Source organism: Drosophila suzukii, chromosome 2R, assembly GCF_043229965.1.
Source record: "Drosophila suzukii chromosome 2R, CBGP_Dsuzu_IsoJpt1.0, whole genome shotgun sequence".
NCBI lineage: Eukaryota > Metazoa > Arthropoda > Insecta > Diptera > Drosophilidae > Drosophila > Drosophila suzukii.
Genome location: NC_092081.1, coordinates 8,619,708 through 8,632,799, shown reverse-complemented (window position 1 = coordinate 8,632,799; position 13,092 = coordinate 8,619,708). Strand labels below are relative to the sequence as shown.

General features: G+C 40.2%; 1 protein-coding gene across 1 annotated transcript; it reads right to left on the bottom strand.

Moving 5' to 3' along the window:
- Positions 1 to 4,909: 4,909 nt before the first annotated feature.
- hbn (aristaless related homeobox homeobrain) lies at positions 4,910 to 11,503 on the bottom strand. The gene is made up of 5 exons (XM_017072429.4): positions 11,019 to 11,503; positions 8,872 to 9,184; positions 8,598 to 8,727; positions 5,941 to 6,028; positions 4,910 to 5,737 (listed from the first exon to the last, which is right to left on the bottom strand). The coding sequence occupies exons 1-5, from the start codon at positions 11,173 to 11,175 to the stop codon at positions 5,178 to 5,180; spliced, it is 1,248 nt and encodes a 415-aa protein (XP_016927918.2). The 5' UTR covers positions 11,176 to 11,503; the 3' UTR covers positions 4,910 to 5,177.
- Between the last annotated feature and the right edge of the window lie 1,589 nt (positions 11,504 to 13,092).

Sequence of the window (13,092 nt, the reverse complement as noted above, 5' to 3'; positions counted from 1 at the left end):
GTTTAACAGCAATGACACACATGGGATCTACACACCCACTTCCCCTTGCATTGTTGTTGCCATTGCCATTGGCTTTTTATTAATATAATTTATGAGCCTGTGGTCGTGAGCGGGAAACGCCAACGGCAAGGTGGAAATGCAAACATGCCCAATACGGCAGCTGCTTAATTTCACAGCGCACACATTTGATTAACTTAATTTAATAGTATTTCTCTTTCCGCCGTTATCCCTGCCCTGAGCTCATTTTGATATATTTGTTTGTTTATTTAATTTATTATTATAGTTACGACTATGCGCTCTGGTTAACAGCTATAAATCCGATTATATAGTTATCGATCATTTTTACTTGGTGGATTTTTATTTATATTTCATAAACTATTTTATGTGAATTTTACTGCATTATATACTGGAGACTTTATTTTTATTTCTTACATATGATTTGAAGTTCAATCGATTTCAATATATGTATGTTATGAATTTAGGGAATGAAAAACCCAAAAAACATTAACCCTTCGAGTAAATACCCCCACCTAAATACTATCACGGATATAAAATTTTAAATGTTTAATTTTCATATTCATATGGGATTTTCAAAATTAATTCTTAGCCCTATAAGTTTGGTAACCTATAATATTAGTTATAAAGCTAGCCGCTGTGTAAATACGTTTTTTTAAGGATAGTACAATATGAGCGTATTTACAAGCATACTCGTAAGAAGTACTTTTATAATTTAGTCATTATAGCTTTAATTATAAAGCAAGCCACTGTGTAAATAAGTTGTTTTTTAAAGATAGTACAATATTAGGATATTTACAAGCATACTCGCGTGTTAGTAGTACTTTTATAATTAAGTTATGCTTTTAATCTAAGGAGTTAAATCAGAACATGAATTTAGGAACAAATGGTATATGAAAACATATCTTCGGGTGGGGCTATATATTTTACAAAACTAATTAAAAATGGTGATTATCACCCAAAGATCGAAACATACGACTACATACACGTTGTACAACCGTCACAACAATTGGACGAGGTAGACTATTGGCTAATGAGGACACAATTGGCTGCTCGATCCAGCTGTCTGCTATATAGCCATACACAGTTCTACCTGAACTGCCCAAGAGAAATCAGGCATGAAACCATTATGGCAAAATTCGGTAAACAAAAACCACGGGGCACTGCTCTTTCTTTAATCACGACCAAACGAGACGAGTCGTTTGGCAATCGATAAAATTAGGCGCAGCTTAGCCACATTTTGAAGTCAGCAGCAGCAGCAGGCTGAGATCTTCAGGAAGTATCCTCACCTTTTTGAGGACTCTCAGCTGGAAAGGATCCTCTGCAGTCGGCCCGCTTTGAAATACTTAGCGGGAGCGGGAGCATTTGACACAAAAGTATCGTGTTTCCCAGTTGTCGCCAGCATACTTAAGATCCTAACCTTGGTATCCTGTCGGAAATGTTTTCATTTGCAATTGCATGTTGCGGTGTGTTGGCAATTTATGTTATTTTCTGGCGATCAGCGATCAGCCAGTGAAACTTGATACTACTCCAAACAAATTGTCGGAATGTCCTCTCAAGTGGTCACAAATTACAGCAATTAAGGAGCGCCCTTGTGTCCTTTTTTTTGTGAGACATTGGCGTCGTCATATTCGTCCTTAAAATGGCGCTCATTAGGGGCTCTTCCTTGTGCCATCTTGCCACCCACAGAAGTCAGACAATCTGCGTAATTACCTCGCTGACAACTTTTGATGAATTAAATGCGAAATAAATTTTTAAGTGCGCGTAACGAGCATTCCGGCTGCTGTGCGAAATGAAATGAAAATGCGCCGGCAAACAGAAAGCAGGACGAAAAGGACGATTTTCCACCAGCGAGGTGAAATCTTCCTTGAGCGTCTGCTGAGCGGATTTAACTTGTTTAATTACCGCTGTATTCAGTGCAACTGTCGCTCATTACACAGATATTTCATATTATATATGTATATACCTTATATACGGGTCGAAAATGCTGGCAGTTTTTCAAGTGCACCGCCCACCGTCACCATCTCGATTCGCGTCCACTTGCTCTTGTTTTGCGTAACTGTTACCATTTTAATGCGCTCGAGTGTCGAGGACGAAATTGATTTTCGTTACCCCATTGTGTTGGGCCGTTTTTTTTTTGAAGAGCATTCATTCGGCTCTTGTAAAAATTTGTGCCTATACAAGGTGAAATTGCACTGAGCCGAGTGCAAATAAAATGGAGGGAAGACGAGACCCTCGACACTCAATTTCGTAGAGCCACAAATGCGAAACTCGAAGGGCCACTTGATAAATTTCATATATTTATAGCCCGCAGAGTGATGCGCTGCATTTGCACACTGAATGAAATTCCATGAGCACAAACACACACATATATATACAAGGACATTTTGGGTGGCCCGAAATGTGGATGGGCGGCCAGCCCCGCCCCCTCCTTGCCACCCACCACTGCTTCTTGGCCAAACACTTGCACAAATAAAAGATCTACTTCAACTTATTGAATTTTCGTTGATAGAAACAAGATGAAAGAAGCTGAAGAGTAGTGAGACTTTTGAATACTCTTCACTCAGAATAGTACATTATAAAACTTTATATTGCAGAAATATTTAAAAAAGAAGTTAAGAAAATCTTATCCTGATTTAAACAGCTTCCCTGATTATCTTCTAAGAACACTTCATATTTTGTTTATCGTTGGAACATTGAAAAAGTTTAACCTATAATTTTTGAAAACTTTCTTTAATTCTATTTCGTATCTCAGAAATATTTCTTATAAACTACCACTTCTTCAGATCACTCCAAAAAAATACTTAGTTTTATGAATTTTTACTAAGAAGTGTTAATTGAAAGATTCTCACAGTTTACCATAATGTTGTTAGCATTTACTATAATGTAGTGCCTCTTTGATACAATATTTTAAAATTTTTTCCTTATTTGAAAATTATAATAGATGGGAAAATGGTAATGATATAGAAAATATAGTATTAATTCTTATCTCCTGTTTAATACAATACCGAAAACCTAAAATAAAAGGTAAAACTTTGTATTATTTTATTTGGTCAAGTTCTGGCAATTATCCCCTTCAAGTATTTTACCAAAAATTATAGTGGTAACATAAATTAAACGATGAATTCGTTTATTTCGAAATCAAACTCCCCAATTTCGAAAGGGTATACCCGCCTGGCAGGTCCTTCCACTCTCCGGATGTCTTTGCTACCTTGTACACAAAGGACGGCCACAAAAGGCAATTGCATATGAGTTTTATGAGAGCTTCTTTTGACATCGCCATGCTGACTGGTCCTGGTTGCTCCTCCTTCGTCCTTTCGGGCATATCCTTTTGACTGTGACAAATCCGTTAAGTCGCGCATTTCGCTCATTATTATTGTGCGCCCCGTATTTGTGCAGGGAATTTGGCTCTAACCTCGCCCGTCCCGAAATATGGCGAGTGGTAAGTGTAATCAAATTCCAACCCGAATCCGAATCCGAATCCGCATCCCAATCCAAAATCTAGACAGAACTGAATGAGCAGGAACTTGACGGCGTTTTATTATTAAATTTGAGGCCATTGGGCACACAATGCGATATCCTGCAGCGAGAACGAGCGCTGTGCGAAATTATTAAAAAGTAATTATGGCACAAATTACGAGATATCAATATAGCATTTAGCTCTGCATGCGGCCTTATATAAAAGGACTCGTTCTGGTTCCTGTGCAGCCACCACCACTTCAATTCCTGGTGCAAATCCTTTGGCTCACACATCCATCCCATAGAACCATAGAATTGCATTTCCTCCACGGCTGTCTGGCACAATGCGATAGATTCCCTTTTTGGCCCATTGTTATTCGCCTCTTCTCGCCGACTTCTGGGGCTCCTTCGAGTCCTGGCTCTTCACATGTTATGCAACATTTCCTCCGCTCGGCAAATTTGACATAATATCGAGATTATTATACGATTTGAACTCTCCGCCTTTCTGGTCTTTTCAGTTTCAGTTCAATTGTCGGGGTAGGTCGTCGCCTATACCCGATTTTACGGCCCAAGATCGCTTTCATTTGACTCTGGCAAAAGGAAAGGTCGAGTCGAGTTTGTACACAATCAATTGTAGCATTTGAGCGATTTATAATGAGACTTTGTAGGGCCATAAGCCCTACTTAAGGTACAAAACTTTTTGCGATTAATTCACTGAACAGCGGGAAGAGAGGGGAGCATGTTGCGGAAAATTAAAAAATTGCTTAGGTTAACGGAAGTTGACCGGGAGATTAACTCGGGCATTGAAATACAAAATATGGGGGAAACAAGGAATAGGATTCAGAAACCTCAAAGAGCGGTATTTGAGGGATATACTATACATTTTCAGTTTTAGGAAACGCGCATCACCCAACTGACAGTTACAAGAAAGTTTTTTTTACTTGTTTCAGAAACAATATATTTAGTAATTAAGTTTTATATTCACAAAAATATGCAAAATCTTTAAGATGCAACGACAACTATTCTAACACAAGCCATTTAAAATACGATAGGATCATGGCTGGTTGTTTTTTGTGGGTTTTCAAATCTAACAGTGGTTCTCAAAGACCATTTTTAAGGGGTAACCTTTATAAAATTTCTTACAAAGAGCAATTACAAATGTTATATGATTATCTGTCTAGACATTTAATTTCAACGAGTGTCTTACAGTCTTTTTGATTTTGATTTTTTAAAATTGTATTTGTTTAACCGATTTGGTGGATAAAGTAAAAAGACATTTCTATCCATTAAGATACAATATTTGTTTATGTTAAACTCTTACTATCTTGAAAATTATCAAATATAATTATTTGGAATATTCAAAAAGTGCAGATAAGTTAACTAATTTTCCAGGTTTTTCTACCACCATCCTACCCACCCATTAAAGACAAAAGTATTCATTTCATATCGTTTATTTCTCGACAGTTTTCCTTAGTGGATAGACTACCTTTATATCCGCAAGTGGCTAATTACGCGCGAAGATCTCTTACAGATAGATAATGCATTAGGTGTTACGACTACGTTAACTTTGGCGATAGACAAAGCTCCATGTATATCTTACAGTGCGCGGGCTATATAACCGTATAAATACAACTAGATATCTACAAATATGTATACATATATGTATGTACATAACGAGTCCGTATCCGAATATCACGGGGCATTCAGTCCTCGCCCTTGGTGACCACGGAGACGGGAGTGGAGGCGTTGCTGCTGGCGCCGGCAGCGCTGCTCGGCGATTGGGCGGCCGTGCAGATGAGTCCGCCGGAGATGAGGGAGGTGCCACCTCCACCTCCTCCTCCTCCGCCAGAGGGGGGCGTGGCATGGGGCGGCGTGGGATGAGGCACTAGCTTGGGACTCTCGCGCGGACTGCTGTTGCTGCACGGCGGGCTCACCTGGCTCATGGCGGACAGTCCGGCGTGCAGGGAAAGATTCTGCGGATATCCGGCCGAGGCCGCTGCCGCCGCAGCCGCTGCTCCCGCTCCAAAAATACCGTTAAGATTACTCAGGCCCATGTACTGGGACAGAAGGGTGTGGAAGTTGGGCAGCTTGTAGTGGGGCGCCATCAGATGCTGGGGCAGCAGACCGGCGGCGGCGGCTGCAGCTGGATTGAAATGCTGATGGAGGGCAAAGTGCGGGGGCCAGAACTCCGACTGCATCGAACCCGGATGACCCGGAAGTCCATGTGGCGGCAGGGGAATACCGAGCGGAAACTCTGGCAGTCCTGAAAGCAAAAGCAAAAGGGCGAAATTTCGTTAGTCCAAAGTATTTATCAAGAGTTGCTAAAAGGGGGTGGTGGTGACACAAGCGACATAATTCCTAATTATGTTGCACACGTAATTTGGCAATTTGCGGACAAATCAAATGCGTATCGGTGGGTGGTTAGGGGTGGGTATTTTCGGGGGTGGTTAGGTTAGGTTAACTCACCTTGTTCGGGCAGAAGGTAACCGGCCTTGTCCTGATTCATAAACTTCTCACGTTTGCGCCATTTAGCCCGACGGTTCTGGAACCACACCTGCAAGTAGACGAAAAGAAGGGGATTTAGAGATGGAGTTGTACGTATGCAAATCAAATACCCCTGGTACTTGGGGTATTATAAGCTAGGAATAAGTAAGCAAGATCAAGGTCTGTTTTTCTTTTATCATTCTGTTGTAAACTTAACAGTTCCCAAAGATTATAAGATTTAAATTTGACTAACTTCCTTAATTATTCTAATACAGGTTCTAAAGGGTACCATACAATCGAAACGTGAATAGTTTAGGCAAACTTGCACCTGGCCAAACGACTTGTGATTGCTTTGACTTTGACCAAAAACCGAACAATTTTCTAATCTATCAATCTGTGAGTTCGAAAAGTTCGTAAACCACTTGGTCCTTGGAGAGCTCCTTCTGCGAAGGCTGCATCCAGCCCCGAATGTCTGGATGCCAAAGGACATGGGCGTGGTGGGAGGGGAGGTCAAATACAATGGCATCCAATCGGAAGTGTTCTGCTCTGATTTGCAACGCTCTCTGTCTGTCTCACCCTTCAGACAAAGAGGGTGTCTTATGCATTTTTCGACACTTGCTGGGGTTTTGGGGTTGACCAACCTCCCAGATTCACCCCTTTAACCCCTTTTACCCATCCACAAAATAGGCGTTGGCTGCACACACATTTCCGTTTTGGGGGGGGGACGAATTTTCAATCTCAGCCTCCTCTGAGGCTCTCGTTTTTGATGGGAAAATTAATTGTTTGTAAATTGAAATCACTTGACAACCCACTGTACTCGGTGATGAGTTCGAGACAATGGAGGAGTCTCCGTAATTATAGACACCCTGTATTTAGACGAATCCCCCTTTCTATGCCACCCAGAATCTGCAACAATGTGTGCAGTTGAGCGAGTAGTAAATTAGCAACGATTTCCTTGCTATAATTGCTGCCAATTATTGTCCTGTGTCCTGTGTGTCTGCTGGGAAAACGCCACCCACCTCCCACTTTTCCTTCCCCCTTTTCAGTTGTGTGTGTGTGCGATTTTGTGGGCTTTTTAATTGTCAGTCGGCAGCAATTATAATGCGAGCAACTTAAACCACTGTGCCAGAGCAGCCAGGCAGTAAAAGTTGAATTGCGGATATCCGTTAGGCATTTATCACACATGTGCGATCAAAATGAGAGAAGAAACTGTCGCAAGAAAAATTAAAGTGGGCATATAAACTCAAAAATTGGGTTTAGAAAAGATTCCAAAGGACTGTACCAGATCTTAAATACTTCCAAACTGAAAAACAAAGGATGAACTTTACAAAACACTTTATCCAAAACGAAAGGACAATCTGAGACAATAAATTATTATATGGATTAATTTTCGTAGATATCATTTAAAATCTATTAAAAACACAAAATTAGGATTTTCAAGATACGAAATATTATCCGACCTATACAAATAAAATATCTATACTATCAAATATTTATGAATTCTATTTTTTATCTATTTTATATAGTATAAAAAACTTTCAGACAGTTAACCAATCCTTTCCCATACTTTTTGTGATGCCCCAGCTCACCAATAAAAATTTGACTTAACCCGGGAATTAAGTCGGTGCTTACTCCTTTTTTTTCAATTGCCCCAAACAACAAGCATGCAAATCCCAAAATAATTGCCCACTCACCAACCCCAAAACAAGCGAGGATTACGCTGCAGATACTTTGTATCTATCAGCTCAGGGCAGGAAAAAAAACGAAGCTATGGAAATCGGGCAGCTCTAAATCGGTTACTATTCAAGTACCAAAAACGCTCTGCATATGCGAATCAATGACCAATTACAGCTAATCTGCTAACAGATACGTATGGAAGCGAGAACGCGATGGACGAGGATGTGGATGCGGATGTGAGGACGTGCGGATGCGGATAAAGACCGTGAAACGGACAATTTGTATTCAGAGCCGGTAATCCCTATTCGAGTGCTTAGGTCAAGTTCTTTTACATTCTCTTCATTTTTTTATGCGAGTACCAGTGCCAGGCGATACTTTTCCCTTTTTTGCTGTCAACAAACAGCATCGAAATTGAGCGAATCGCTCAATCAAATGTGAAGTGTTTGAAAGCATTTTCAGCTGGAATCAAATTGTATGCGATTCGGGGCGAAAGGACACCCTAATTACATGTGTAGTCGGGTGTATTTAGCCGCGTGTCCTGGCAGCAGGCAGAGACAAGGCACAAGAACAGCCACCCAAAGCCACTTTAATTGTTTACCCAAAAGTAGAGTTAATAAAAATACCAACACCATGTGAGCGCGGCCAATTTAATCATTTGGAAAATCACAATATCTAATGTCCTTGGGCCAACCCCTAAAAGGGACCAACCCTCCCCCTAACTATGTAGATATCTAAGCGTGTTTGTATACAAAGTGGGGTTTAAGTGTTTCAAAGACCATTTACAAATTGGGTTCGGCGATTGTTTTATAAGGTCTTATCTACCTATTCACGTTCCCAGACTCCGAAAGCGGTTTATTCGCTTGTTATAGAAGGAGTATGGGTGTTTTGCTAGTATTTTGGTATATGATACTAAAACTTAATTCGAAAATAATTGCGCGAATATAAAGACCAATTTCAATTACCTGCACGCGTGCTTCGCTCAAATCCAAGCGCATTGCCAGATCCTCCCTTGTGAAAACGTCGGGATATTGGGTCTTCTCGAAGGCCCGCTCCAGTTGATGCAATTGAAATGTTGTAAATGTTGTTCGAGATCTGTGAAAAATCAAAGCAGGCAAAGGCGGCACGTTAGATAAGAGTTTCCCCTCTGTTTGTTTGTTGGATGTTTTTTAATAGCCCGACAATGGGTAAATACGATTTGATCTGCTAAGCGGATTGTGCTCGCTACAGCACACTCACCTTCGAACTTTTCGCGGCCTCTCCATATCGCTGAGATCATGGCCATTGTTCAGACTGGAGGACAGCTCGTCGTCATTATCTACATCCAGACCTCCGTCCGTATTCGTTGGGGAGTCCTCTCTTTTGGCCTGAACCTGCAATTGTTGCTGATGCTGCTGCTGCTGCTGATGTTGCTGCTGCTGCTGTTGCTGATGGTGTTGCTGCTGCTGGTGCGACAAATGATTGCTGCCGTTGCTGTTGCTGCTGTGCAAATGATGAATGTGATGTGGATGGCCATGGTGGGGATGCGTAATCAGCACTTCGTTGGGTGTATCTGCAACCAAAAAAAAAGTTAGGGTTAGGGGGCTAAAGTTAAACAATTTCAAATTGAATTCAAGTGCGGCGAAACAAAAAGTTTTGCGTTTGACTTTGAAAATCGAAAGCCAAACGGCAGCTGCAGAAATTGAAATTCATTCGATTGTAACTGAAGTAGTTATATCCTGGATTTTAACCCCCTTTTATCGCAGTCTCAACAAAAAAAAAAACGCAAATCTTTCAAGTGCTCGAAAGCTACGCAAATTGATTTGGCAATCAATAACAAATAAATATAAAGCCAGAAAAAGTTTTTACCCCCTCTTCAAGCCAAGGCATATAAATATCCTTTCACACGGCCCATAGGCAAAAAGAGACTTTTTTGAAAAGCCAAAACGGTTCCAGAGCGAAAAACCATGTAATCAAACTTTAATGAACCTCAAATTAATCGGATTCACAATGGCACCAGGACACGTCCCTGCTCAGCAGGACGCCCGGCTGGCCGTGTATCCTTATCGTATTTCGTAACATTTACGCAGTCTGTTGTGGCGAGAAGGTAATTTCCAGCGAGCATCAAATTACGAGGCTCACAGGATGCAGTGTCCTGCGGTGCGCACGCCGCTCGTTGTCGTCGCCAAATTGCAACCTGGACCAATGGGTGCCGTGATTCCACAATCCTGCCAGGCAATTTTGGCCCTGCTCCCATGCTGACACTTCCAAGGACTTCAATCTAATTACGGGTCTAATGACGCAATTGCTTTTATCCCTTGGCCCCCTGCTCCTCTCTCCCTTTGGGCTGGATATATCCGGCCAGATATGTTTTGATACACAGTGTTTTTTTTTTATTCTTTAGCCGATCCTTGGGGGAAGTGCCTCCTGCAGCTTGGCCACGCCCCCAACAAGAGTTCCAACATGCCCAGAAACACCTCCCTTTATCATGATATGTTTTCTTTCTGCCCGGAGTGGAGTTCGAGGTCCGTGTTTGTCGAAAAGTTTCTGCCCTGCCCATCACTAACTATGATAAAATGTCCTTACGAGACCAATTTGCATATGATATGGGAAAGTATGTGAAATGGGTGGTAGTGCTGTCATACTGTCTTGTCTGTGCCCGTTTGAAGGGATCTTTTTGATGTGGTCAACGGCGGAGGACGAGATGGATTTTGGAGAACCAAATTGGGGGAGCTCATTGACTTTGCATGGAGACTAACCTAATATTTTTGGCAACAGCTGGTGGTAAGTTGAGTCAGCGTGGGCTTGTTCTGTCTAAGATGTGCGTAATATCTCCTAATAAAGTGAGTTCTTGAGTTTTAAAATTACTTTATCTATTTTTACTTTTCATTGAAAATAATAATTTTATTTATAGTTTTGAACAGAATTTTACGTGTCAATCATTTAAATTTTTAATGTGCCCCTTACATTATTTATACAGTTTAACATTATATTTTTCTTGGTAAAACTAAAGTCTTTAGTAACAAGCGAACTAACAAGTTAATATTATTTAATATGTTATTTTTATTTGTCACATTCAAAAAAAAACTCTAGCAACCCTTTTAATAAAAGATAATACAATTTAAAAGCAAATGCCATTTAAATATTTTACATTTCTGAATTTGATCAATAATTCAATTGATTTTTCCCAAGTATCTTTACATTAATACCTACTACAATAAATAACTTGATATTGAATTCTTTAAGATGGTAGTGATTTTAAAAACCTAATATTTTGATGGGGTATTTTAAGAATCCTTTTCAGATCGCCGACGGCTATACACGACAACCGAAAAACGGAAACCCTATTTCTCCTGAGTTGTCCGATTTCCATTTTCAATTAAGATATTTAGGTTAGTTAGACTTACCACTGCGCTTGATCTGGTGCTGATTTCCCAGGATCTGATCGATGCTGTAGACGGCGCGGGGGCGTGAGACAGGACTCTCCTGAACGGAGGCGGGGCGCATGGCAGGCGGCATGATTGGGTGGTGCTGGTGGTGCTGCGAGGTCGTCGTGGTCATCATAGCTCCACCGGCAGAGCTGCTCACGAACCGTACGGATTTGCTATTGAATAGTTTAATTCACTTGCTCTGAAATGGTTTTGGTTTTACGTTTTTTTTTTTGCGATTTTCCAGGTTTTTAAGATTGGAAACTTGTATGTTATTGTCACAAACTTTCGATGTGCACGCTTTGAAAATTTCTTAATTAATTGCGATTATATGGGATTAGTCGAAGATTTGATTTTGATTTGGATTTCACAGCCACTGCGACGAACTACAATGAGCTGAATCGAATTGATTTGAGTGCGAGTAGTGCTCGTGACGATCAACAACCACCGACTGAGTGCGATTCCTGCGGAACGTAGGTTTAAATACGTTGGCCGTTTGCAAGTGAAATGGGCGAGGCTCGCTCTCGAATCCGAAACCGAATCCCTGTCCCAATCCTTCGCTTTCGCCCATGTCCTGCCCAGTCAGCCGTCTCTTTCGCTCTCTTTCTGCTCGTCTAGGGGTAGTTTCCCCCAGTATCTTAACGTTCCAGTATCTCAGTATCCGTATCTGTGTGTTGGGTTGGTTCGTTCGGTGTGTGTGAGTTTGGGTTGCAGGTAGCTTTTGGCTTTGGCTTAGGGGTGTTGGCCCTCTCACTCTCCGTCTATACTCTCTCTACTTTCCCTTGACACCTTTCTCTTTTATACCCCCGAACCACCATCTCTTTCGGTAGTTGTAACTAACATGGTTTGCTCATTAATTTTATTTATTTCACAAATTTCGCTTGTTAAAAAGTATCTCATCTCTGTATCTCTCTCTCTGTCTCTCTCGGCATAGCCCTACCCTTCCCTCGGCCGAATCATCCACAAATCACAAAACAGGTTGAACAACTTACCGGATTGCCTACCTGGTACCTGAATCATGTCGGCCATTTGCCAGGACCTCGTTTATTAGTTCCGCTTCCATTTCGGCAATAGATTTATGGCGAGGATCCCCGTGATCTTGAGAATGAGCCCGTGGTTTCATTGAACAAGCCAAACGATCAATGAATCCCTTTACTTAGCAAGGAGTTCTCGCAGGATCGTACCCTAAGTTCATTGATTAAACTGATCTCATCGCGTCGAATTTTACCCGTTCTGAATCGGGTTTAAAAGGTTAGAGCACAGGTACAGTGTGGAACTGATTCGGGTAATGAATTTAGATAACATTGTAAATAATTGCAAGCCTATTAATTTTACAAGGAATAGTTCCTTTTTATTAATTGCAATTCATGTGTTATTTTTATTTTGTATAATGTACAAATAAATGTTATAATAATAGTTTGATGTTTCAAAAATATAGTTTATATGAAGGTACTTCTTTCATGTTAACTTTTTCAAAAGTGTATGTTAACGTGATCTTAGTAATTATAAATAAATATCTATATTAATCAATGAGGATCCATGATTAATAATCAAGGTATTATGTTGGCCCCAAACATATGTATGAAAGTAATTTAAAAATTGATCAAATCCGTTCCATTAGAATTGCTTATTTGTTTGTCTACATCAATTTTTACTTTACAATACCAATTACAATTTATTTAATAAATCCAAAACAACAAAGTGTACCAGATTGTGAATCGTTTTGATGGGTGTTACTTGCCAAAATATTTTTCATATAATTAGGTAGATATTTTTACAAATTTAGAAATATAAAGTATAATATTTTTGAATGTGCTGTTTTGCCATCACTAATACAAATTAAAAAAAATATATATATGTTAGTAAAACCTTAATATTTTAACCATTAACACACTCATTCCCGTCTAAATGTTAAATTAAGAAAATTAAAATTATATATTAGCGACTTACTAGTATAACTGTACTATAAAGCAAGCTATGCATTATTTTTCCACGTTAAGAAACGAAAAATAGCTCATCCCTGGTTAAATCACCCACTTGAATCTGGGATTTG

Bases quoted from the DNA above. Each gene is read 5' to 3' on its own strand.
- hbn (XM_017072429.4), bottom strand. From the start codon at position 11,175: ATGATGACCACGACGACCTCGCAGCACCACCAGCACCACCCAATCATG. The intron at 8,728-8,871 runs GTGAGTGTGCTG...GATTTTTCACAG, and splicing joins AGGCCGCGAAAAGTTCGAAG to ATCTCGAACAACATTTACAA. The intron at 6,029-8,597 runs GTAATTGAAATT...GTCTACTTGCAG, and splicing joins TGAGCGAAGCACGCGTGCAG to GTGTGGTTCCAGAACCGTCG.